Source organism: Saccostrea echinata, unplaced genomic scaffold (assembly GCF_033153115.1).
Source record: "Saccostrea echinata isolate AGI-Se365-2 ecotype Australia unplaced genomic scaffold, CSIRO_AGI_Sech_v1 ptg000023l, whole genome shotgun sequence".
NCBI lineage: Eukaryota > Metazoa > Mollusca > Bivalvia > Ostreida > Ostreidae > Saccostrea > Saccostrea echinata.
In genome coordinates this window covers 10,366,871-10,394,689 of record NW_026889772.1, presented here as the reverse complement: position 1 = coordinate 10,394,689, position 27,819 = coordinate 10,366,871, and the positions used below count along the sequence as shown (strand labels likewise).

Genomic DNA, 27,819 nt, shown 5'->3' with positions numbered 1-27,819 from the left:
GATCACAAAATTAAAAGAGAGAACTGAAGTACAAAATTTATTTCTTTCATTACATTTATACAAATAAAATAAGTATCCCAGAATATCCCTTGTGTACAAATTCAGCAGTGATACTGTGTCAGATGTATATATATATATATATATACAGGAAAAAATTATATACTATGCTCAGTAATCATTCTGTACACTGGATTGTAATAAATAATTTTACACAAAACATGTATGCTTTGGTAATGATTCCTCTCTAGTTGTTTAAGATATGCATGTTATGAAAATTAATAACCATGACAATGAGATTTTTAAAAGTAATTATTTTGTAGAAATCCAGACAAAAGTGTAATTTTTCAATATTCTTGGTAATGATTCACTGAGTAATGAACATTGCCTTTGGCATCATGCATTGAGTGAACATAAAAAAAGATGAAGAAGTGGTTTATACAATGAAGTAATGAATGAAGAGATACATTAAGATCATGCAACTACATTATTACATACATGTAATTATACTTTGAGTTTACTCCTGTTTATACAGTTGTTTAAGATGAATAAATGTATAAATACCAAAGCAGTTTGTATTAAACCAATATTAAAAAAAAAAAACAGTCACTGAATACATGATTCCATGGATTTAAATTGAGTCTATGATGATAAAGGCTAGCAGCTTTGATGCTTAAATGATGGCATTTATCCAAAGCAGATGAGGAAGGAAGTTGCAATGGATCCAAGACCACCAACGAGACTGAAGTAGAAACTCCAGGAGAGCTCCGCTGTAGATCCAGGCATGTGTCGAGCTCGGAGGGTGTTCTTCAGGGATGCAAATACAATACAGGAAACCAGGATCAGAATCCCTGTGGGAAGTAAAAGGTGGGGTTAGAAAGTTTATAGTTGATTTTCAATCAAAATGATCAATAAAATCTGTAAAACAGTGAAATGTATCTATAAACTGTATTCAATTTTCTTGGTGTTCATTGACACATGATTTAAATTAAAACATATACTGCAGTCAAACCTCGTTATCTTGAACTCGATGGGACCGAGAAAAAAATTCGAGATATCCGAGGATTCGAGATATCAAGGGTAAAATAGTTAAAGAATAAGAGGTTGGGACTTCCAAACCACTACAACATATCCATGGTATTCAAAAGATCACTGTTTGAGATACTGAATTTCAACTGTATTAAATTTTTTCCTTTTGATCATACTGTGTAAACTTAAGGGAAAAAAGTTTGTATCGTTCAAGTCAGTTGCTGATTATTTCTACAGAGGAATGATATACTGACCACACAAGATACAGAGGGTGACCAAAAGTCTTTTGACCCCCTTCTTCCCCTGGAGTGGGGTTCTAAACATGTATGCTCCAATCAAAACAACGGTGGTCAGCAGGCCTACGAATCCCATAGCCTCCATAGTCTGAATCGTACGGAACCAATCTGAAACACAATATCGAAATTGTTTCACACCGTGCAGTTTAACTATTTCTCTGAAGATGACTTACTTGACTGTTTTTGAAAAAAAACTAAAAATTTTGAAATTCTAGTGAAATTATATTAATTACAGTGAACATTCACTACATATTCTGAAAAGTTGTGTTTATCTTGAATTTTCAATACTTTTCTTCATTATGAGGATAACTTGTATTAAAGTATGACTTTCTTTTCAAAAAATTGATTTAATAGTACCCCAAAAGAGATACAGTAAAAATATCTCATCTGTGGATTATTGTAAAAGAAATTTAATGAATTTACTAACACACATAATATAAAATTGGCTTACAAAATCAAAGTAAAATCGATTGACTTCCAACAGAAAAAGAAATTAACACTCACGTGACACCTGGAAATCCTCCCAGACAAATCCAGCACACTCATAGTCATGGTAGCCAATGGACAAGTCTGCACATTTCTCCCATAGTCCCGAGTACTCAATAATGCCGTATTCTGCACTTACAGATATCACCCAGTGTGAGGAGGCAAACCCTATAAAAATAGTTCTGGGAGTTTAATGAAAAATCGGACAATCATTCCTTCTTCTTGTAAGCTGAGTGTCGATGTATGCACACTCAAGATTTTTTTCCCACTTGATTTGAGTCTTTAATTTTTTTTCTGAATAGTAACTTTTTTAACTACTTGAAGTAGGGGGGAAAATGTATAATCATACCTTCTGCAATAAAAATATTTTAATGTTCAGATTTATTTTTTTCCCCTGATAATCGAAATAGCATCATGATCGTAAACTCTCATCAAAATTGTTCTCAGTATTCTTTTGTGATGAAATTTATTGAATTAGTTTTCTCATTTTAATAACTGTATATTTTACTGATGTCGTTATAGACGGGTATAGACTCACTTCCGCATTTGGATGCTTTATAATAAAATGAAAACAACAATAGCGTGTTCATACCTATCAGCTGAAACAAAGTTGTTACAATTAAAACTATTGTTCCAATCTTCGTTAGCAGTGAAACTTCATAGTCTTCTTCTGGGCGTCCCATTTTAAAAGTTTATTTTCTGGCTTTTTGTTTTTGTTGACGTTTTTTGTTCAGGTAATCTTTCAGTAATTAATCTACCTGTATACAAAGGTATCACTTAGTTTGCTGATGTCCAATCTCTTCGACAATAAATATATATTCACAAGGGATAACCTTCTGTATTTTTCCAGTAAAGTTTTTAAAATTTGAAATATTTTGGCTACATACTTTACAGGTGCGCCATTAAGCGTCTTACCGATACCGATTACAGGTGAGAAAATCTTGATCATCTGAGCGCTTTATAGAGAATGGGAGACATTTCCCCGATTCTGATAATGCAGAAAGCAATTCCTATAACATAGAAATAAAATTGCTTTTTAAAAAGAGTCTTGAAGAAATCTACACAATGGGCCCATTTAATTCCCTCAAGTTTCTTTAATAATTTTTTTAGAAAAAATTCAATAAATAAATTCGTTTGATCAGGGACTTTGTTGAATGATTTATTCAGTTATATCTGGAGATAAAGTGTATTTTATTATCTTATTTTTTTGACGGCTATAATATAATTATCAACATATTAGAAATTTCGATACCTGTGATTGAGTTCATATCGGTTACATTATCGGTTAGATAAACTTTAAAGATAAGGGGCTTTTTAAACATGTTAAACTATAAACTATGAATATAACATGGATGAGCCATCATGGGATATTATTTTAGCTTTATTGTACTAGTTCTTTTTCAGTGTATTTTACCAAGAGTTTTCTCCACTGACAAACTTCAGTCAGTTGCTAGACTACAAAGACAGGTAATTAATCTCTCTCTCTCTCATAACACACGCGTCACAAATGAACGGTATGAATAGAAAATCATATCTCTATTGGACAAATATACATTGTGTAAATTCATCAATTTTATCTCAAAACAGGCGCGGATCAATGATTTTTTTTCCAAAAGGGGGGGGGCACCCCACTCCAAAAAATGTGTTGTCAAGAATGTAAACTGCTTTCGAACGTTAAAAAGCTAGTTTGTTTGGGGGGGGGGGGGGCGCTATCCTTCACTTCGTAATTAAGTTTCATATGTATGACTCCTCCTACCAATTTAAGAGGGGTGTTTGTATTTTCTAGGGGGTTCAAGGTAATTTTTTGGTTCAAACCATTTGTATATTATTTATACAATAAAATATGTTCAAACCAAACCAATTTTTTGGTTACTTCACATTTAATAACTCGGCGAATTTCGAGGGGGGGGGGGGATCCCCCATCCCCAATCTAGATCCGCGCATGCAGAAGAAAAAGAAGAGAAATACTGTATTAAGAATAGTGTTAATTACATGGAATTTCGTAATGTTTTATTGTCACAATTAAAGAACAGTCAATTAAGTTACAAAATTCTATTGCCCTGAAATTGTATAACCTCTGATGTTTTCCTTGTGTAAATGATGCAGCATTTTGTTTAAAAATATTTTGTAGAATGATATGTATTTTCTGTCTTCTATATATGCATAAAATAAAATTTTTTGTATAGTCTATAGTATTTTAATTTTCCATTTTCTTAAAAAAGACCTTATCAATTTTGAGGTCAAAAGGTCAAGTTTGGAAATTCATACATTGCAAAAATGGTTTCAGGATGATAACTAGTTTTCCTTGAGCTTTTTTTTTTCAATGAAATCTTATATCATAATGCCCAATGATTTAAAGAAGATCCTTAATTTGATTTTGAGGTCAAAAAGGTCAGGGTCATATCTTGCATAAAATTGTTAAATGGTCATAACTTTATTTTTCTAAGAGGTTTTGCAATGAAATTTTATACTTTCATTCAATATGTCTTAAAAAGACCCCTATTGATTTTGAGGTCAAAAGGTAAAAGACCAAAGTCAGAAATTCATATATTGCATCCGTAGTTTTCAGATGATAATATTAGTTCTCTGTAAGCTTTTGCAATGACTGTTAAGGGTCATGCATTTCTTCACCTTAAAAAGATCCCTATCGACTTTAGGGCCAAAAGTTGAAAAGTTTTTCTTTCTTAATCTGCATATTTTCAGGCCTTCTATATTCTTTTTCTCTTTTCCTTAAGCGGGGGACACCGATTTCGTGAATAAGCTTGTTTATCCAGAACTGCATTTCACTGTTAGCGAATGTTTATCTTAATAATACGATATGTCCTTTTTCTCTTTTTCAAATTATCTACAGACGGATCTAGTTCTGATTGAGGTTCTCCAGGCACGTGACGATGAATCGGACCTTCGGTTTATAATAGATTCCACCGTGTCCTATGTTGTTGTAGAAATAGAGAATGTCAGGCGTGAGCAGAATTGTACACTAAAGGATCCAAACGGTAGTGCAAATCAAATCCGCCTAAAATATTCAATTTCTTGCAATTTTTTGGACTAGATTTTATTTTCGCAGCTTTGAAAGAAAGGGTATCACATTATGATTTAATTATTCCCTGAATTCTTTTGTTTGAAGAATATAAATCTTGTGACATAAGTCTGGAGTATTGTTGAGGTATTTTCGATATAAGAAGAAGAATGATTTGAATTGATATCAAAACTTCAAAAACATAGCAAAAACATAAGATCCATGAATCTAAAATCACGCATGCAGAATAATGACTACATTATAAAACTTGAATAGTAATGAGTTCAATCTAGATTTGTTTTAAGGGGGTCAAGATTTGAGGTTCTTATTAAAATTGTAATTTGCTGTAAATTAAGATGTCAAATATATCACAATATACCAAACAAATAAATTACATTGACCCTGGATCTAGTAAATTAATTTAAATACCTTCATAACAAAGTTGTTTCTCTAATTAAGCTGCATTTTATATTCTTAATTACGTAATACGCCAAGCAGCGAAGTACAAAAATTCGAAATACTGTAGAAAATTTTAATTGAAAAAAAACTTTATATGTAAAATAATGAAATTTAAGGATATTTGATTATCGTTATCATTCATTTTTTTAAACATATATTTGCATTTCATACCATATGTCACATATACATTTTTACATGGTAGCGTTTTTTTTTTTTGTTTTTTGTTTTTGTTTTTTTTTTACAATTCGTGTGCGATATTTGTTGTAAATAACTTTAAAAAATATTGCTCCGTAGATCAGAAAAGAAAAAGTTTTCGTGCCATGTGAGTTTTAATGTTTGTCCTCAGATTCTATCCTCTTGGCAACGGATGACAATGAGTCAAGTGGGATCAAAAAGCGGGCTTCCGAAAGAACTCCAAATGTAGGTAATAGAGATACTATGTTCTAAAAATAAAAGATAAATAAACAGTAAATGATTATTAAAAAAAATGAAGATATGAAGTAGAACTATCAACTTCACCAATAATATAAAGAATTTCAGTTTCTATGAAACTTTTATTTCATGCCTTCTGATAATACAGGTGAGTGGACAGTGGTGTGCTCGGGCGAGCAGACGTACACAGTTTTTGTCTGGGGTCTGAGTGACGTCACGTTCCAAATCCAGTTTATGGATGTTTCAGACAATCCCACAGACGGAGATCCAATACAGGGTAATATATTTTCCTTTTTTCTAACCAGCCTGAGACAAAGGCTATGGTGAGTTTTGATGATTGAAGTGTAACTGTTATCCTTCCCGTTCTGTCTGTTCAATAACTTTTAAATATTTTTTCAATTTCTAGCCCCAGTGGGTTATTTGCCACAGAGCATTCAATGAAATATGGAGATAACGAACAATATTGAAGCTAATAGTCCATTTAAACAATGCAAATCTGGAGCAGAGCAAACAGGGTCCTTCAAAAACATCAAAGGCGGGATCAGGTGCCATGAAGAGTAAGCATCCCCTGTCGACCGGTGTCGCATAATATTTGGTCCGCCTCGTTTAAAGGTCCGGGGGGGACCTAATACGATAACATATAAGGTCCGGCCTGCCTCTATAATAAAAGGTCCGCCTTCGGTTTAATATGCAGATTTTTCTCCTTTATTGATTCGAAATTAATTTGCTTTATTAATCTTTTTAAATCATTTAAGGTATAGTTGTTATAAAAGTGTCCTTCCCAGCAAAATGGAGTTCCAGGGACGTACATGTATGTACATTGTATATATACTAAAAGGATCAAGTCTTGCGATATCTCGCTAGTTGCTGGATTTCGTTAGCCAATTTTAATTAATTATATTTCTAATACTATGATATATCTCAGTACAAAACCTCAAATTATCTATCAAAAAATTATTCAAAATTTGATGTTAGCACTGATTAACTGTTAGCTCCTTATCGTAGTACATACCTCCCAGGTAGTGCACAAAACAAAAAATATAAAGATGCAAAGATCTGTTGATCGAGTTACCTTATGGGAAAATCATGTACGACATGTGTCTTTTATAGTTTAAGTGATATCAATATTATCATTGCAAAATAAAAAAAAAATACATATATATATAATACGCATACCTTCACTGGCACATTGTTCAGTATATGGTGTTCGTAAGTCCAACAATGATCAATTCATTACAGTCTCTTTCCTAACAACGTTCGACTTCCACATCCCAAAAAGAATTTTCATATCTTTCGAAAGATATTTCATTATATCATTAATAATAATTATGCATAATTTCTTACGATTCATATTGTACCTAATTATAAAATAATTGGAGGGTCACTTTGACAGGGACTTGTGTTACGGTGTACTAGCCTATCCCGTTGTTGTTAAACAACATGTCTGTGCTTTGGGGGGTAGGCCAATTGTCTCACCTGACGAAACTTGAAGTCGCATATCCCCCGTGTTTTTATAACCATCGTTTCTTATCCAGTTAAAGACTAACGATTATTTCATTCTACTTGATATTACCCCGGGGTTAACACTGGTTAAGGAAGATGTGCATTAATTGGCAAAATCAAACCAAAGTCAATCGAGTTGAACATTTTAAGCAATAAAACACCCCCTCCCCCAAAAAAGGAAAAGATTATAAATGGTGTTGTTGTATTTTTGGTGGGTGGGGTATAGCAAAATTATGCTGATACATGTCAAATATTTTAAAAAGTACTGATGTTGTAGACTTTCCTCCCGCATTAATATTTGTTCCCGGAAAAACGAGCTTGGGTTTAAAGACCCCTCCCATTTTGGAAAATGAGCCTAGCATAGGATTTTATTTCCGGAATTTTTTTTTAAAATATTGTTTATTTCATTCCCTACATTTTGTAGTTTTCATTTCTGACGTTTTAAAATTTTCATCTCTGACATTTATCATCATAAAGTACTTTTCCGGCAATGAAAACAAAATTGAAATTTCCCTTATAAAAAAAATAAAGAATAAATCAAGAATAATTCATTGATTTCCAAATAAAAAGTTCTTCTTATATTTAAAAGAATCTTATGACGATTTTATCCTCGGACACATGTAAGTGTAAGTTGTGAATTTTTGTTCATCTTTTCAAATCAAGATAATCAGACTGAATTTGAGATCAGAAAGGTTTAGATAGAATTTATGACAAACAGAAACTATGTTTGACGGAATAAAGTAATCAAAGTTGAGGAGATTCTGTTTTTCGGTGCTTTCAAACACATAATTCAGTGGGCATTAAAATTTGGTGATCAAAAATTGCATGTTTTATTATTGAAATTATTGCATTTTATTACTAAACTTTGTATCTTTACTAGACTTAGTGTTGATTGTATTGTAAAATGAAAACAAAAAATGTCGGAAATGCAATGCAAAATTTCGGAAATGACATGCAGCGAGCTTGGAAGAAACAACCCCGGCTTTATTATCCACCATAGGAAATACTCAGTACGCTTCAGTACAGAATTTTCTCCTTTTCCACCTTCTTACTAGGGAGAATCTTATCCACCCATACTATTTACAGAGGGGTTTTACAGAGCAACTTGACATGCATTTCCCCCTAAAATAAAAAGGAAAGTGTCTGTTGAGATCGTGACTGATATAAAAATTCATAATACACCACCAAGTCGTGTTCTTTTGTCAATATTTTTATATTTATTTTGATTTTGGTTTAAATTAGATTTTCTACGACTTTAAGCGGCTATTTCTTTTTTATTTATGTGTGTGTGATGGGGGGGGGGGATTATAGTTCTCTTGTTGAACGTCATCAACATTACTAATCAAATAATAATATATATCCTTGGTCCCCTCAGACAGGTATTTATGGTTGCATATACATGTAGATATACAATACAGTAGACACATCTCCTGCAAACGTACACAGAGTGGATAATTAATTGACATTAAAGTTTTGTCTTTTTGTCAGCATATTAAATGAAAAAAAGTACACTACTACATGTAGTATATATGCAATTCTTATGCACAGTTAGGCCATTCCAATAGTTTTCTAAGTTAATTTAGCGTCCATCCTAAAATTAAAAACCTAATTATCTTTTTACCCTGGAAAAACACACGAACCAACAAAGAAAATAAAAACAATAGGAACTTACAGCATTTCCATAATTTTTGCTTTTTAAGTGAGATACATGTATGTGGGAAAAAAGAAAAACAGAGGGCGGACCTTTTATTATACTGCGTTTTAAGGTCCGCCCTGCCATTTTAACGAGTTTTTTTTTTTTTTAACGCTACGATAACTTTTAATAAACTCTGTTCAAAATATTCGCCTTCTAATAGTAAGATATCTGAAATACAGAGGGCGGACCTTTTATTATACTGCGTTTTAAGGTCCTCCCTGCCTCGTTCTCTAGTTTGTATGCTACGAAAATAAACCCTGTTCAAAATTTTCGCCTTGTAATAGTAAGATATCTGAAATATAGAGGGCTGACCTTTTATTATACTGCGTTTTAAGGTCCGCCCTGCATCTTTCTCTAATTTTTATGCTACGAAAATAAACCTTGTTCAAAATTTTCGCCTTGTAATAGTACGATATCTGAAAAACAGAGGGCAGACCTTTTATTATACTGCGTTTTAAGGTCCGCCCTGCCATTTTGACTAGCTTTTATGTTACGGAAATAAACTTTGTCCAAAATGTTTTCTTTCTAACAGTAAGACATCTGAATTATAGATGGCGGACCTTTAAATATACTGCGTTTTAAGGTCCGCCCTGCTTCTTTCTCTAGTTTTTATGCTACGAAAATAAACCCTGTTCAAAATTTTCGCCTTGTAATAGTAAGATATCTGAAATATAGAGGGCGGACCTTTTATTAAACTGCGTTTTAAGGTCCGCCCTGTCTCTTTCTCTAGTTTGTATGCAACGAAAATAAACCCCGTTCAAAGTTTTCGCCTTGTAATAGTAAGATATCTGAAATATAGAGGGTGGACCTTTTATTATATTGCGTTTTAAGGTCCGCCCTGTCTCTTTCTCTAATTTTTATGCTACGAAAATAAACCCTGTTCAAAATTTTGGCCTTGTAATGGTAAGATATCTGAAATATAGAGGGCGGACCTTTTATTATACTGCGTTTTAAGGTCCGCCCTATCTCTAGTTTGTATGCTACGAAAATAAACCTTGTTCAAAATTTTCGCCTTGTAATAGTACGATATCTGAAAAACAGAGGGCAGACCTTTTATTATACTGCGTTTTAAGGTCCGCCCTGCCATTATGACTAGTTTTTATGTTACGGAAATAAACTTTGTCCAAAATGTTTTCTTTCTAACAGTAAGACATCTGAATTATAGATGGCGGACCTTTAAATATACTGCGTTTTAAGGTCCGCCCTGCTTCTTTCTCTAGTTTTTATGCTACGAAAATAAACCCTGTTCAAAATTTTCGCCTTGTAATAGTAAGATATCTGAAATATAGAGGGCGGACCTTTTATTAAACTGCGTTTTAAGGTCCGCCCTGTCTCTTTCTCTAGTTTGTATGCAACGAAAATAAACCCCGTTCAAAGTTTTCGCCTTGTAATAGTAAGATATCTGAAATATAGAGGGTGGACCTTTTATTATATTGCGTTTTAAGGTCCGCCCTGTCTCTTTCTCTAATTTTTATGCTACGAAAATAAACCCTGTTCAAAATTTTGGCCTTGTAATGGTAAGATATCTGAAATATAGAGGGCGGACCTTTTATTATACTGCGTTTTAAGGTCCGCCCTATCTCTAGTTTGTATGCTACGAAAATAAACCTTGTTCAAAATTTTCGCCTTGTAATAGTATGATATCTGAAAAACAGAGGGCAGACCTTTTATTATACTGCGTTTTAAGGTCCGCCCTGCCATTTTGACTAGTTTTTATGTTACGGAAATAAACCTTGTCCAAAATGTTTTCTTTTTAACAGTAAGACATCTGAATTATAGATGGCGGACCTTTAAATATACTGCGTTTTAAGGTCCTCCCTGCCTCTTTCTCTAGTTTTTATGCTACGAAAATATACCCTGTTCAAAATTTTTCGCCTTCTAACAGTACGATATCTGAAATATAGAGGGCGGACCTTTTATTATACTGCGTTTTAAGGTCCGCCCTATCTCTAGTTTGTATGCTACGAAAATAAACCTTGTTCAAAATTTTCGCCTTGTAATAGTACGATATCTGAAAACAGAGGGCAGACCTTTTATTATACTGCGTTTTAAGGTCCGCACTGCCATTTTGACTAGTTTTTATGTTACGGAAATAAACCTTGTCCAAAATGTTTTCTTTCTAACAGTAAGACATCTAAATTATAGAGGGCGGACCTTTAAATATACTGCGTTTTAAGGTCCGCCCTGTTTCTTTCTCTAGTTTTTATGCTACGAAAATAAACCCTGTTCAAAATTTTTCGCCTTCTAACAGTACGATATCTGAAAAACAGAGGGCGGACCTTTTATTATACTGCGTTTTAAGGTCCGCACTGCCATTTTGACTAGTTTTTATGTTACGGAAATTAACCCTGTCCAAAATGTTTGCTTTCTAACAGTAAGACATCTGAATTATAGAGGGCGGACGTCGGACCTTTAAATATACTGCGTTTTAAGGTCCGCCCTGCCTCTTTCTCTAGTTTTTATGCTACGAAAATAAATCCTGTTCAAAATTTTCGCTTTGTAATAGTAAGATATCTGAAATATAGAGGGTGGACCTTTTATTATATTGCGTTTTAAGGTCCACCCTGCATCTTTCTCTAATTTTTATGCTACGAAAATAAACCCTGTTCAAAATTTTCGCCTTGTAATAGTACGATATCTGAAATATAGAGGGCGGACATTTTATTATACTGCGGTTCAAGATCCGCCCTACCGTTTTGATTAGTTTTTATGTTACAGAAATAAAACCTTGTCCAAAATGTTTGCTCTCTAACAGTAAAACATCTAAATTATAGAGGGCGGACCTTTAAAAATACTTCGTTTTAAGGTCCGCCCTGCTTCTTTCTCTAGTTTTTATGCTACGAAAATAAACCCTGTTCAAAATGTTCGCCTTGTAATAGTAAGATATCTGAAATATAGAGGGCGGACCTTTTATTATACTGCGTTTTAAGGTCCGCCCTGCCTCTTTCTCTAGTTTTTATGCTACGAAAATAAACCCTGTTCAAAATTTTTCGCCTTCTAACAGTACGATATATGAAAAACAGAGGGCGGACCTTTTATTTTACTGCGTTTTAAGGTCCGCCCTGTCATTTTGACTAGTTTTTATGTTACGGAAATAAACCCTGTCCAAAATGTTTGCTTTCTAATGGTAAAATATCTGAAAAACAGAGGGCGGACCTTTTATTTTACTCCGTTTTAAGGTCCGCCCTGCCTCTTTCTCTAGTTTTTATGCTACGAAAATAAACCTGTTCAAAGTTTTCGCCTTGTAATAGTACGATATCTGAAATACAGAAGGCGGGGCTTTTATTATACTGCGTTTTAAGGTCCGCCCTGCCCCTTTCTCTATTTTTCATGCTACAGAAAAAAAAACCTGTCTATAATTTTCTCTTTGTAATAGATAGATCAAAATGGGGGATTAAGGTTTTACATAGGAATATCTAGGAAAAAATCTTCTTCTTAAGAACAACAATGTCATGATTAGTCATATTAATATGGAAGCATCATCAGTTAGTGTAGATGTACGTTTGTTCAAATCATGACCCCCGGGGTAGGGTGGGGTCACAATGGGGGATCAAAGTTTTACATAGGATATATATAATATAAAAATCTTCTCCACAAGAACAACAAAGCCATCTTTAGTCAGATTGATATGGAAACATCCTCAGGTATTGTAGATTCAAATTTGTTTAAACCATGATAACAGGTCATATAAAATTAATTTTCCGCCGGAATATGGCTGAAATATAGCCGACTCGGCGTTAAGCCCTAATCAATCAAACCATGACCCCCTAGGGGTAGGATGGGCCACAATGCACTATCAGGGTTTAGCATGTGAATGTGTAGGAAAAATATTCTAAAACCTTTTTTTCAGGAACAACAAAGCCATGTTTAGTCACATTGATATAGAAGTATCTTGAGGTAGTGTAAATTCAAGTTTGTTTAAATCATGACCCCGAGGGGTAGGATGGGGCTAGCGCTATATCTATAAAAATCATGACACCTGGGGTAGGGTGGGGTCACAATAGTGATTAATGTTTTACATTGGAAGATATGTTAGAATAAATTTACTGATGAAAAACAGCAGGGCCTTATTGACTCAGGTGAGCGTTGTGGCCCATGGGCCTCTTATTTTATGTCAAGGTCTTGGAAAATCGTAGGACGATTCTTTTATAAAAGGCAGTGACGAATCTGAATGTATAATGGTAGTACAATGTATATTTATCGAGAATATATTCACCACATACAATCAAAAGATACGTTCAGATTTATTATCCATGTATATCACAAAAATGTTATGTTAGAATGATCATTAGTTGTACTGTATCCGTATCTATAGACTTTGATTCATATAGCATGAAAAAGAGGGAGTATTTGTTTCTGCATTCATACAATGAATTGGGAAAATAATCACCTTAAAAATAAGAAAGGAGTCGCCCCCCCCCCCATCTGGAATTTGCAGAGTTATTAAAAGTATATACTGAAGTAAATAAAAAAGCACTTTGGGCCCCCTTAGAAAACGTGGACCCTACCATCACCACCACGAAATAGGTGTTTTTCACGTTTTGGAAATGGAATTGGATTAAACTTTTTTTTTCTTCCTTGACAAGAAATTTTTGGGTTAGAAATTTTTTTGATTGGGATGCCCCCCCCGCCCCCCCCCCCTGGAAAAATTCTTGATCCGCGCCTGTATAATCATTATTCAAAATTGTTAGGTAATATCCGAAACAACATATGTGCAATGTATAGCATTTATGAAAATCGAACTTCAAAAATTCTGTCATGACTACATGAGACCGATTGTATTATTTCCTCCATGGTTACCACGGAGAATGACTGAGGACTTCGAAAAGAATAATTTAAGGAGATTGGCAAAGTTCCTAGCTTTCGTAAAGAATTTTTCAAAAACTCTTGAGCAGGTGTAGTGGTACTCATCTTCCCAAGTCAAGGGTTTTTGATCCGCTCCGCTCCACTTAAACATATGTGGAGCGGAGCGGATCAAAAACCCTTGACTTGGGAAGATGAGTGGTACTAAACAATACACTTTATTGGTTTTCACCGCGTAGAAAATTCTACACGGGAGATCACTCTCAATCAAGCTCCATACAGCTCAGTATTACTCCATATCATTATTCGTAGGGAAACAAGTCCCGGAGAGTGTGGAGTATGACTCTCAGTCATACTCCATACAGTGTCAATTCTCCGGGACTACTTGGTATGGAGTTGTAGCGTAACGTAATACTGAGCTGTCTGCAGCTTGGACTCTCATGATGGAAAACCCCATGAATTACCTTTTTTTCTCCGGATAACCGTGAGTTGCCACTTTCCATAAATGAATAAAATAAATAATCATAAATAATCAGCGTTTTATAAAAGAAATATATTTTTGATTTAAAATTAGACTGAAACGCTTAAAGGTCGACATCACGAAAATGTACATATCATGTAGCTTGAAATGGGAAATATGACGCACGCTTGACAACGTCCCCAGAAACAATCAGTATATTTCTGGGTGATTGGGGGAGGGGGGGGGGGTTATAGCTCAAATTAATGTAGAAAATAGAAATTCCTTGATACGCAAAAAAGGAAGAGGATCAACTGATGTTCCCTCCCCCTTCCCCCGTTTATACAGACGTGAGATACATAAATGACTTGTATATGGAACTGGACATTCAACTTTGACCAAAATGCTTCATGTCGGTAATAAAAGAAAATATTTTACAATAATGATTTCAAATTTTAATCGGTCATGCAATACAGCCTGCTAGATTATCCCACAGTCTGTCTATTATAGTCACAGTAAAATGTGTAATTTCTTCTTCTTTCTTTTTCTTTTGGCAAAAAAAAAAAAAATACAAAAATGAAATATTATTTCATGTGTAGTTCATTATGACGAGGAAGAGTGATATTTTTATAAGAAAGAATTAAATCCAAACCATGATTATACTTTAAATCTGATGTATATGTTTTCAATATTGAATTACCTGTTTTAAGCTTTAACATTACATGTATTTTGTTTCTGCAGTAAATACAGATCGAATACAACATTAGGCTATATATTACCCTATCCACAAATAAAGGGCAAAATATTATTATAAACTGAAAACAAGTTAATTGTTAAAACTAAAGGGAAGCATATACATACTTTTATTTTTTATCGGTCTTAGTATTAAACTCTACAATTGGAGTAAGAAATTTCTTTAAATATTGTAATAAAAATAGACTATATATAATTATATCACAATTTTGATGTGTACGCATGAATATCATAATAGTATTATAATTTGTTCTTCAGCATAATTTATTAAAATAGAGAATTCATATCTATTGATTTAAAGCAAACACATGACCATTACATTGTCATTGCTATCTGCCGCGGGCTCTACCTGCGGGTACCTGTCAGGTATACGAATACTTCACACCCCCATTGTTTTATTGCCTATACACACCGGCAGATTTCACACCTTTAATCGTCCTAATTTACACAAAGCAAATGCTGGGGAAAAACAAACACAAGCCCAATAAATGCGACATTTTTTTTAAAATCATTGCCCTAAACGGTATTGCTAAAAGCACACTAAACATGGAGTAGCAATTCCTGTCCTAAGAGATATATTGTACAAAAAATAAACACAACAGCTAGGGTAAATCCTTAATCTTTCTTCATATGATATGAACAAACTCTCTTTAATTTTATGTGTTTAAGTCAAGAGTAAAACATTTTGCACCACCCGGACCTTTAAACTTCGGCGGACCTTTTCTTATACGGGCCGGACCTTTTCTTATAAAAGGCGGACCTTATATGTTATCGTATTAGGTCCCCCCGGACCTTTAAACGAGGCGGACCAAATATTATGCGACACCGGTCACACCCGCCACGTAATTTCTGTCATGATCGAATAAACGGGAAAATCCGTAGAAATGTCAGTGTAAATAATGGTCTAACAATTAGTATGAAAAACGTCAGTCAGCATTGACCTAATGATAGATTGTATTAATTTGCTGATAAGGTCATTTTATCAATCATATAACTTGCGAAATGATGACTTCAAACGAGACTGTTGATATCCTTGTTTCATCAACTTGTTGGCTAATAGCGTGCTTCGTTTTAAAAAAATGATCGTACGTTGAGCATGCTTTTGCGTGTCGAATCAACTGGGAGACTTAAACCCCATATACAGTGATAAGGATATATTGCTATATAAGTAAGGGAAGTTGACGATAGGAAAGTTGAAGTTACACGTTTATCATAAATGCTACGTGCCTGAAAACTTTTATGTTTGTTCAGACGAAGGGCTTTGCTACTTTTCCAAGGGATAAAATCGATAAAAAAAGCTATTGCGCATGGTCATCGAAAAATCTTTTCCTTTCAGGATTTATTTTTTGACTATAAAAAAGAATATAAAAGCATCCTAATATAATAATGTACATGTAGTTTCAATGTTGTTTCAAATCAAGTCGATTTATATAGGATTATTTATATAGGAATATATAGGAAAATTCTTTTTAAAATCTTCCCAAAACAGGAGAATAACAGTCAGCTTTATATACATATATACACCTCCACGTAATTAAGATTCAAGCATGTTAAGATCATGGTCCCCAGGATAAAGTTTGGATCACAAATGGGGTCAATATTTTCACTCAGGAATAAGTAGAAGGAGATAAAAAAAGATTTTCAACCTCTCAAGAAAAGTACGACAAAAAAAAAGTCAAATTTGTGAGTATCCCCAGGGACTATAAATTTCATAGTCGCAAAGGTCAGAGTTGGGGCGGGGGAGGGAGGAGGTCATACATGTAGAAATACAAAGGAAACATTCTGAAGCAAAAAAAAAAAACTTTTCGAGAGTAACTGGACCACATTAAGTTAAATTTAAACACAAGCGTCCCCTTGCAATGTTGATCCAACATAAACGCCCCTGTGCAGTGTTGATCCAATGTAAACGTCCTCGTGCAATGTTGATTCAACGTAAACGCTCCTGTGAAGTGTTGATCCAACGTAAACGTCCTCGTGCAATGTTGATCCAACATAAATTAACGTCCGTGTGCAGTGTTTAATCAAGTTTTTTGTTCTATAATTATCGAAGACATGGGCCAGGGTGGGCATACGATAGGGTGTTTAAGATTTTCAATGGAATACATGTAAAGATTGTATACAAGAACAAAAGATTTTGTATTTCAGCCATAATACGTACTCAACGGTATACTTGCTATTTACAAACAAGGTATTATAACATCATAAAATTGGAGATAGGTCGACTTTAAACAAGATATTAAAATCTTCTCAAGACTTTAGTAATTTAAATTGATGTGCAAGTATGCCCATTTAAGTACAGATACAATTTCGCTGAAAGCATTATTCTCAAGGTAAAATTTCTTTCCCTACTGTAATCTCTATGGCTATAATGAGATGGGCCACAAAAATGTCCAACGTGTTGCATAGGAATATAAAAAAAAATCTTGCGACCTACTGAGGATTGTGGCCCATGGGATTTTTGTTTGATTACATATAAAGTATGTTTAACATCAGTTTTGGGGTATTGAAAATTGTTTTATTTGTATATAAAGTGTATAGCAATTGGTTAAGCATATGTATAAATCTTAGTATTTTAAATAAAAAAAAAACAACAATGTTTTTTAGATAGCAATGTTACCCTTGGTGTTGAGGTTTCTGGAAGTGAAGATCTACAATTGGTTTCCAATGTTGAAATTATTTGCTTGAATGGGTTTGCTGATATTTACAATGTATCAAAGTTAGGCGCTGGACGACAACACAATTTTTACGAGGTGGTCATTACTGTACCAGATCAGGTAAGTTGTTTTGCTTCTCCGACTGGTGAAGTGGTACCATGTTTTTATCAATGTCCTTTGTTCTGTTGTTGGTGTAATGGTTCCATGTAGTTATCAATGTCTTTTTAAAATTGGAACTTGTCAATCATTATTAATTTGGTTTGAGACTCTAATAGCAAAAACTCTTAACAGTGGCCATTTGATCTTTTAGGCCTTCCGTGTCGGTCTGATAGCTAGAGACAAAAAGAATAATACCGTCCATAGACAGAGTTCTGTGATCCGACCCAAGACATATACCGTGTCAGTTTCTCAAATTACAAAAGGTATTGTGATGTAGATTTAGGACATTTACCGTGTCAGTTTCTCAAATTACAAAAGGTATAGTGATGTAGATTTAGGACATTTACCGTGTCAATTTCTCAAATTACGAAAGGTATAGTGATGTAGATTTAGGACATTCTCAAATTACAAAAGGTATAGTGATGCAGATTTAGGAAATTTACCGTGTCAATTTCTCAAATTACGAAAGGCATAGACGTCGCGCACGATGTTGGTGTCAATTTCGGTAACGTCAAAATGACGTTAGATTACGTGACGTTAGAAAATTGATTTGACGTTACTTTTTGACCTACATAGTGATTTAGATTTAGGACATTTACCTTGTCAATTTCTGAAATTACGAAAGATATAGTAATGCAGATTTAGGACATTTTCACTGATAGTTTGAACTTTTAAAGTTCCTGAAAACGAACTGCATGATTTAAGTATATTAACCTAGAATATTTTGTATTGTCTGAAATTACTCGATTTCTCCAATGTTAATACTTTATCTGATGTGCAGCACACTTCACAATACTTTTGCGAGATAAATATCTGGTATTTATAAGCGAAATAAAATTTTTGCGAGCAGTTGTGCTTATTGTATATAATCCTTTACAATACAAATATACGCGAGAATGAAATTTTCGCAAACAGGCAGACTCGCGTTATTGCGAAAATCAAGAGTGTTTTACAGTAAAAAGTGTTTTACAGTATACAAAATTCAGAATGAGTCATAGCCTTATGAGTGTCTAAACTATCGATTAAATTGTATTATATTTTCACATAACACCTTTCAAGTGCTATGTGAAAAAGCGAGAGGAAATAATGAAAATAAATTAATTAATTAGCAGTTCTTTTAATCGATTCAGCGCAGATACTTAACTTTCTGTAGATACCTCACCAGGAAGCAATGTCGTGTTTCTGTACAGTTTATATAACAACATAGATAGGAACCAAACCTTCAACGTACGAGTCATACTGGATTCATTTAATCCAAATGTAAGTTTTGACAGTGTATACTTGAAAAGTTTTTTTTTTTTCAAAGAAGAAAAGTGATGATAGGGTATATTTATTTATTGCATCTTTCTAGTATATTTCAGTTTGCCTTTGAATGTATAGATGAAGCAAAGTCTAAAATTATTATATTAAAATGATTAAATTTCTGAAAAAAATCATGAAATGAAATACCAAGAAGTAGTGCATGTTTATATATAAATATATTTCTACATTTAACTTCTGTGTTAGCCTTGTTTTTAATTAAGGAACGTAAAAGATCTACAAACTTGCAAAACCCCCACATGATTATGGCAATATATCAAAATGCAATGCAGCTATGATATACAGGTATAATAATATACTAGTATTCATTTTGCAATTTTCGAATAAGGAGTTTGCGAGCAATGCCACGACTGGAAGTGAAGTTCAAATCCCTGCTTTCACCAAACAATATGGAGCTTTTGACGTCATTATATCTCCTCGATCCGCCATAGGGTCTTCTTGGTATGTTACTATGTTTACTATAGTATTTTAAAATTATCAGTGACCGAGTTTGTTCGAGTGTTAATTGGTCTCTGGATATCTACAGTATTATTTTGTCCAGAATGGAAGTACATAAGAGCCAGTACTTCTTTCTAAGAGCCATGCATCTTTTCTAACATTTTTTTTTAAAAAAGATGTACCCCTAAAAGATACATTTGGCATGTACATTTTCAAACTGGTAATGATCATTTTGTTACTGATTTTGAAATTAGTCCTCCGAAAATGTATAATTGACATGGCATGATGCCCAGCCTCCTTTAACTCGTAAATAATAATTTGCGAATTTGATAATATTTATTATAGGCAATGAATGATAATTTGCCTTAGAAAGTGCACTATAAATCACCAAGCGTGTGGGTTCATGTACATTTGATTTCACATTTTAAAATAGCGTGATATGAAAACGTCCATATTCAGCTGTTTAATTTATAGCTCCAGAAATTGCACACAAAAAAAATCATTTTTAATCACCGCCAAACCATACCTGTCACAATATAGGTTTTCTGTAGCTTAGAACCAGCACCGGAAAGATCTGATTTATGATGCTGTTGTAAAATGAAACTATAGATCTGTCACGAAGTTTACAATGCAGACATTTGTGGAATGTAAATGTTAAAGAAATCAATTAAGGTGACTGCAAAGATAGGTTTAATTGACTGATGAAGAGAATTTTGCTCTTTATTAAGAACAAATATTCTGAAAACAAATGAAGCAGGAGATCAATCTGACTATTTACAAGCAAGAACTCCATATCTGTCATCTTAATTTAGTAAAGCTTAACTGACACTGTGCATTAAAGAATCACTGGACTTAGTTGTGATTTTCTCAGATATTTTAAGCCCTTTAATAAAAGAGAAGGAAGCGCACGCAATAACATTTAGTTTTTGTCACACCGAATGCAAATATTCTGCTTATTGCAAGGAATCCAAATATTTTTTTTTCATCGATCGGTCGTAATATCACGCAATCCGATTGTCAATCAACTGTTCTCCATAATTCCATTTCATGAATAAAAACTTGAATACAGAGGAAGAGGAAAAATCTTCTTACTCTACCGGTAATTGTTAATGTTGAGATTTGGAAAAATAGGATATATCTTGTAGAATCGTTATGTATAGAAAAAAATCATTTAAAGCATAGAGAAAAGATTGCACTGAAATAAACCGGAAATTCTGTGTTTCTCAATGTTTTTTCTAAATATTTTGTAATTATGAATGAAAATTGAGGAATACAATGTTTCCTTTCAATTGTAATTCAAACTTTATCTCAATTATGATTTCCCACGCACAGCTGTACATTCAAAATCAATATTTAAATCAAATATTCATATTTTAGTATGTGCCACGAATTTTTTATTTTTTTTTCCAGTGACGTAACTTTAAGTGTAGAAGGAACCAATCACAGTGTAGAATTTATTAAAGTCTCATTGGTTGTGCAACCATCCAATATCTCACCTTCTTCAAAATCAGATGTGATGACGTCACCTGATGGAATTTCAAGAAAGAGCACACCCACATCTTTCATTACACAGAAGATGACGTCATATCAAAGCACAATGGTTACAGTATCTAATGATACCGTTGTCACGACCACAAGCTTTGCCTCCGTAACAACAATTTCTCAGTGGACTGGAGACAGGACAAGGAGTACTATTGGCAGTAGTCCAGAAGCTGATGTATCTCCCCCAGCATTCAGCAAACTGTCCTTTATCGACAGATGTTACAAAAACGTCAGGTGTTCGGTATGGACTGGCAATAAATTTTAAATGACAAGACAACTTTGGTGTAGTAATTAAAATATGACAATCAGAAAGTTATCGCTCTTTAATTTCACAGCATAGACCACAGACCCTGAGTCTTTAATATGTTCTATGTCAGTAAATCTACTTTTTGTACAATACACGAATTTTGGCTAGCATTTACCGTTTCCAATTTAGATAGGAGAATGGGTGGTTGTGTTTATGATCCAAGATAACGAGTCCGGGGTACACCGCGTGATGGCAGAGGACACAATTCATTCCTTTGTCCATACAGAGAATTTTACTGACGGCTTGGCTAATGTGCCAATACACGGAAACATAAGGTACTGACCTCATTATATTACAATTTTCAAAGACAATTCTTGCGAATTAAGTATATAGCTGGTTTCTTGGGAAAACTTTTGAATATGAAAATAGTACAATGTATATACATGTGAAAAATGCTTTTTGTTTGGAACATAAGACATGTAAAGACACGTCACAGCTGACCTGAGCTGAAAGTTCAAGATTTTGCTGATCAAAATTTTTCTGTTGACTGTCATTCTTATGTTGAATTTTCTTATCACGAATCACTGGGCCATTTTATAAGAAAAACTTAAAACTGAACAGACCGTCCTTGGGTAAAAGAGATTCGATTTAATTAACTCAAATGAACGGCTCTTCACCTCCCTTCCCATCAATGGGACACATTCATCATAGCCCTAGCCCTCAGGTCAAAAGTTTACGTTAGGATATACTGAGAAAAAAGGAGTATAATACATTTTAAAAACTTGCAGGGATTTCACCCAGAAATATACATTTTTTGGAATGTTCAACTTTCATCCCCCTAAATGTCCTCACCCTAACCCCAATCTGTAAAAATCTTCTTCTCAAGAACGTCAGGACCTCAACTGGTCAAATCCTCGTGTAATGTGGGTTCAAGTTTGTTTAACTCATGGTCCTTGATGCTCAGATGGAATCACAATAAGGTTTGCATTAGATTTTTCACTATTCGGTAGTCAATCGTTGGGAAGAAGAGAGAAAATTCATGGCTGGACGTGAAACGAAACTGGGACCCCTGCACTACATTACTAGTCAGGTGGTCCAATTACTGAGGCAGCTATACATGTATATCCAGGCCATTATTATATCCTCCCTCCTTAAACAATGGTAAATTGTCCTCGCCCTTAACCAAAACCACTACAATCTCAAATCCTAAGTACACTGCACCAAATGTAACAAGAAAGAAAAAAATGATTGCTGGACCGAGAATTGAACCCAAGACCCCGAATTCTGGTTAGGCCGACAAACCCGGTTCACACAACAAAAAAAACACTAAAATCTCAAATCCTATACACTGTACCTATCGTCAGACTACCCACGGGTGGTCTCGTCTTTTACTCATTACTCGTGGGCAAACTCGCTGAAAAATCGTCGTTTGTAATTAAAATATGCGCGGATCATTTGATTGGCTGCTGCACCGAGTCTCGATGGCGAATCAACGAATCAAAGTTTACATTATGTATGTATGTTCGGCAATGAAAGAAAAACTTTCCGAAGTTAGCACACCGGTTGCAAATAAATCTACTCATCAGTGCATTTTGTAGTTTGAGAAAGGAAATTCCATACATAATTTCTGATTGGTATTTAATGCCAGTGACCTGTAAACTTGTCTTTAATCGTTTTAAGAAAAAAATCGCACGTTTTAACGGTCATCAATATGTTTAACACAATTAGCAAACTAATAAACGATGGCTGGACCAAAAATCGAACTCGAAACCTCTGAATTACCAGTCAGTTGCTCTAACCACCGAGTCACCTAGGCCGATATCCACTGTCCCTGTAGCCCAAACTATTACAAACCTAATTAAGAAAACACAGCATTATTTTATTATAATTTACTTAATATTTATATTATATTTTGGCATTTGGAACCATTGTAAATTACGAAGGGAACAGAGATTCGGGTGAGCGTTGTGGCCTATGGGCTCCTTATTATCAATAAATGTTCTTTGGAATCTGTAGTACCAGTTGCTGTCAGAACGAGGCCGTGTTGATTGCTGAGGATGTCATGGGAAACAAAGGTCGATATAACTTGACCTATGAAGGTCATCAGGTGTGGAATATTATTGTGTTAATATTATTAATGCTAAATACGATTGATGATTTATTCATTGAAAGCATTTTTAATTGTTTCCTAAGAGATCTTGGATCCCTCCTTCTCTATCAGTAGACCCTACTGCATTTCATTAACTCGGTCTCTGACCTCATCATTTATCAAACTCAAACTTTTCAAACTTGTAATAACGTCCAGTTGTAATTGGAAAATGTTCATACATGTAAAATCTCTTCAGTCTTTGTTAATAATATTTTCTTTCTAAAAAAACCTCGAGTTCATTCAAAGACTTGCTTTTTATTTTTATTTAATAGACCCACGACTTGTGGAACATAAACTTGTTTCATACGAAATCAAGTGAATATTTGCAAGGTCACAGGGATCGACATTAACGGTTGTCCTATTGCCCGGGACAAGTAAATTCTCAGTTCGGGCAAGTGAAATTGTCGACATACTTGTCCGATCGGGCAAGTGAATTTTTCTCATACAAATGTACATATTTATTTAGTTTACATTAATTTATAAATAAAACAATAAATTGAACACTTGATTTCCGCCACGCACCTGACTGACAATGTTTTGCATTCGAAATTCCTTGGTAGCGTTTCTGGATTATACCGTTCATATAAAAATCGAATTTGTTGTTTTCTTTCGTAGGAAATACACTCTACGTCTAACAAAATTTTGTTAACTTCTTATTATGAAATTATATTATTCACGCACAGAATATAAGTACAGTGTAACACGTTGTATCCAGCTGATCAAGGTAAGATGTATGTTTCGTAGCAACTACCGTATCTTCCTTAAGCGTTGCTTCACAGTTATCGCTGAAAATCACGAATCACAAAATGATCCTACCGCAATTAATTTTCAAATATATGATTTTTTTTTTAAAGGAAACGGAGGGTTATTGCTGCATGGCAGTGTATGTTAACAGGTTAAATTTACAAGTACAGCGGTATACATTTATGCACAAACGCAAGATCGAAATTTTTTCAGGTACCCGGTAGCTCAACTTGCCAAATTGACAGTAGTGTATTTCGTCACATTTTTTCTTTTCATAACGTTTGCAGTAATTAATAATTTTCGTCTTAAGTTCCATCCTAATTTTGGGCAACCAAGTTTTGCATTCGGACAAGTCAAAGTTTGAGATCACTTGCCCGAAGGGCAAGTGAATCTGAAAGTTAATGTCTGTCCCTGAAGGAAAAATGAAGTGTATAATTGTCTGTTCTTCCTCTTGCAATCACTAAAATTATCTTTGTTTCAATTGATAGGACTTTTTGTTCTTTTGACAGATTTCAACAGGTAATGGAACAGACACGGACACGTCTGCCACCACACATCAGTTGAAAGATTTGGCAGCCATTGTTGTTGGATTTTGCGCGGGAATTCTCGCTCTTATCATAGTTTTAACAGTTATAATTCAGTTCAAATCAAATATAGTTTCCATTATAGCCAAGATCAAATTTCCACATTCTGTAAAGGAAGTTGAGCTACGTGTACCATATAAACTTTCGATAAACCCTGGTGCCAAGGAATAGGTGTCAATGTCATACGAAGATGCGTCAACGTCATTGGAAGATGTGTCAGTCATAGGATAGTGTGTATCGCTTTGTCATTGTCTATAAAGTAAACTGTGGTGATTGCTGGACTATTATCTACCGAGGTAGAGACTCTTGCTCAAGATTTTGTCTGTGATATTTATTTCTATGTGCAAACAAATTGTTTTATGTGAACTACTGTAAACGTACACGTTCATAAACTAATATAGCGCACTCAAAATTTAGCGCAACCTCCCTCTTTGTCCGATTAGCGAAAATCATAAATTAACACATTTCTATTTTAAAACGAAATATTAGTTGTAATCATGTATTAGTGTGTACATGAATAAGCCGATAGGAAACCGCGCGAAATTAAGGCGCTTAAACACAGTTACCGCTAAACAAGTACGTTTACAGTCTTCCTATAATGATTTTTCTTTCTCTGAAAAAGTGGTTAGATGTGTTTGGATGTATGAAATGTTTTACAAAAAGAAGGTACAAAATGTACTTACATGTATTTACAAAAATCTTTTCAAAAATACATCAATAAAAAATACGCAACAGGTGTACGTAAAAATGCAATGTAATATGCACGTGTGATGATTTTTTCCATTCATCAGGGAAGTTTTGTTTAAGATAGTATCAAAAATTGAAAATTATTAAGTCACCACCAGTGCCTTTGTATTTTAATTTCTTGCACACATTTTTGATGTACCTGTTTACATTTCCATTAGAATTCCTGAGGCAATGGAACTTTTAATTTATTTTAATAAAATTTAAAAATGTTTGTATTACTATATAAACACAGTATCTAAATCAGAATATGATTGATGTTGTCTTGTAGATGTGAATTAAGGTTTTGGAAAATTTCTTTTTCATTCAGTTGGGAAAAAAAAATTAATTAAACTTTTAACACAAAAACTTTTTTTACCAAAACTTCTTAATGTAAAAGAAGATAACGAATAGTGATCAATCTTATGAATCGAGTAAACAAAAATCTTGAACAGGGCAAAAACATGGACCCTTCGAAACAAGGTGTGGGATCAGGTGTCTAGGAGGAGAAACGTCCCCTGTTTCAACCGGTCACACACGTCGTGATCCCTATAAGGAAACCGGGGTACTCTGTAGTCAAATTCAGAATAAAAGCAATGCCCTACCAAATGTCAGACAAAATACGGCCCAACGATAAATTGTATTTAGAAACAAGATCATTATAACGACCATAGAATTTGCGAAAAGGTGACTATAGACCGGGTCATTGAAAGCCTTGTAACATTAACTTATTTGTCGGTAGTTTGTCTCGGTTAAAGATTTGATCGTATTCAGAGCTTGCTCGAATCGGATGGGAGTCATTAACACCATATGCAGGGGATATTGGTATATTGCTACAAAAATAAAGGGAGTTGACAATGCAAAAGCTGAAGTCCTCCCGTTTGTCATACAATTTAGCTATCAGTTGCCCTTTAACTTATAGAAATTATGCTTCATTGAATTCTTTAGTTTCAGAATGATAATGAATTTATTGTATGCAATTCTATCACAAGGGACCCGAGGTCCACGAGCTTACCTTGCATTTTATGTTCAATCTGATATATGTATATTTATGTAAATTATGGAATAACGATTGTTGTTTCTAGTAACCCAGGTACAGAGAAGAATTTTAGAGGAAAACAAGTATGTGCGGGTATCACAGTCTAATGATAGCATCTACTTGAAATACAAATGTATATATATTTTGAAAGCTATTCCAAACACTTCTTACATGTTTTCTTTGCACAAACATTGTATATCTTCAAAGTTCAGTTTGTCGCTTTTTTTTCTGCTAGTTTAAATAAAATCATTGTTAACCTTTTCGACACACGAAGCTAAAATGTAGTACGAACTTACGCACAATAAAATCTAAGTTACAGAGTATTGGAGCTATTATTTTTTTGTGGAACCCAAAATTCTTAAAAATTGAATCAAAAGGAATGTCTAGGTCACCTTTCTTTTCGTTTTTCAACCATTAAATTTGAATTTTTTATTTAATTAAAAATTTCAAATTCTTAAATTTGTTAATTTTAGAAATATACACTTTGATTTCAGAAGATTTTTTTTTACTTTACCCGCCTACTCCTCCCCCCCCCCCCAAAAAAAAAGATTCGGATATATTGTTAGTATTCCAGTCCCTCTGTCTTCTGCTACACTCACCTTCTCAGACATTTTTAGCTGTAGCCACATATCGATTTTAGAATATGAATGGTGATGATAAGGGAGATTTCATTTTCATCATAGGAGCAAACTGGGGGTCGAAAAACGAAGTTTTTTTTAAACCTGATTCCCAGAGTTCCCTTGACATCAGTAGCCAAATCATTTTTTAAAAAATACAATTTGTGATGTTCTTTAGATGTCTAATAAAGTTTTGGATTTTCATTTTTATCCTGGAGGCCAATTGGTGATCGCAAAACGCTTTACACAAAACCTTGTTCCAGAAATCCTCTAACATTTTATGCAGTAAGCAAAATCATCTTTAGGAATATGATTCGTGTTCTGTAAATGTGAAATAAGTTTCTGAATTTTCATTCTGTGGGTCCAAATGGGGGTTGAAAAGTGATTTTTTAATATAAAAACCTGGATACAAGAACTCCTCTTGTAATTTTTGCAGTAGTTAAATCATCTTTGGAAATATGATTGGTGGTATCCTACAGATATGCAGTAAGATTTGAAACTTTCATTTTTATCTGGGAGGCCAATGGAGAGTCTTCAAACAATGTTATTTTCCTTTTTGCTTATTTTTTTAAAACCAAAAAACCAGGTTTTAGTACTCCTCTTACACCTTACGTAATAGCCAAATTATCTTTGGAATATCAAGAAACGTTTCTTTTAGATATGCATTTCCTTT

At 34.0% G+C, this 27,819-nt stretch overlaps 2 protein-coding genes across 2 annotated transcripts; one reads left to right on the top strand and one right to left on the bottom strand.

The window, feature by feature from the left end:
• Positions 1-24: 24 nt before the first annotated feature.
• Positions 25-2,712, bottom strand: LOC133191180 (uncharacterized). The gene is made up of 4 exons (XM_061326903.1): positions 2,401-2,712; positions 1,827-1,976; positions 1,281-1,430; positions 25-848 (listed from the first exon to the last, which is right to left on the bottom strand). The coding sequence occupies exons 1-4, from the start codon at positions 2,489-2,491 to the stop codon at positions 685-687; spliced, it is 555 nt and encodes a 184-aa protein (XP_061182887.1). The 5' UTR covers positions 2,492-2,712; the 3' UTR covers positions 25-684.
• Positions 2,713-3,170: 458 nt separating this feature from the next.
• Positions 3,171-25,125, top strand: LOC133191273 (uncharacterized). Its single transcript, XM_061327027.1, has 12 exons — positions 3,171-3,275; positions 4,660-4,804; positions 5,633-5,710; positions 5,867-5,995; positions 17,535-17,704; positions 17,895-18,006; positions 18,897-19,003; positions 19,392-19,504; positions 20,912-21,284; positions 21,480-21,625; positions 23,307-23,397; positions 24,693-25,125. The coding sequence occupies exons 1-12, from the start codon at positions 3,171-3,173 to the stop codon at positions 24,936-24,938; spliced, it is 1,815 nt and encodes a 604-aa protein (XP_061183011.1). The 3' UTR covers positions 24,939-25,125.
• Positions 25,126-27,819: the final 2,694 nt, after the last annotated feature.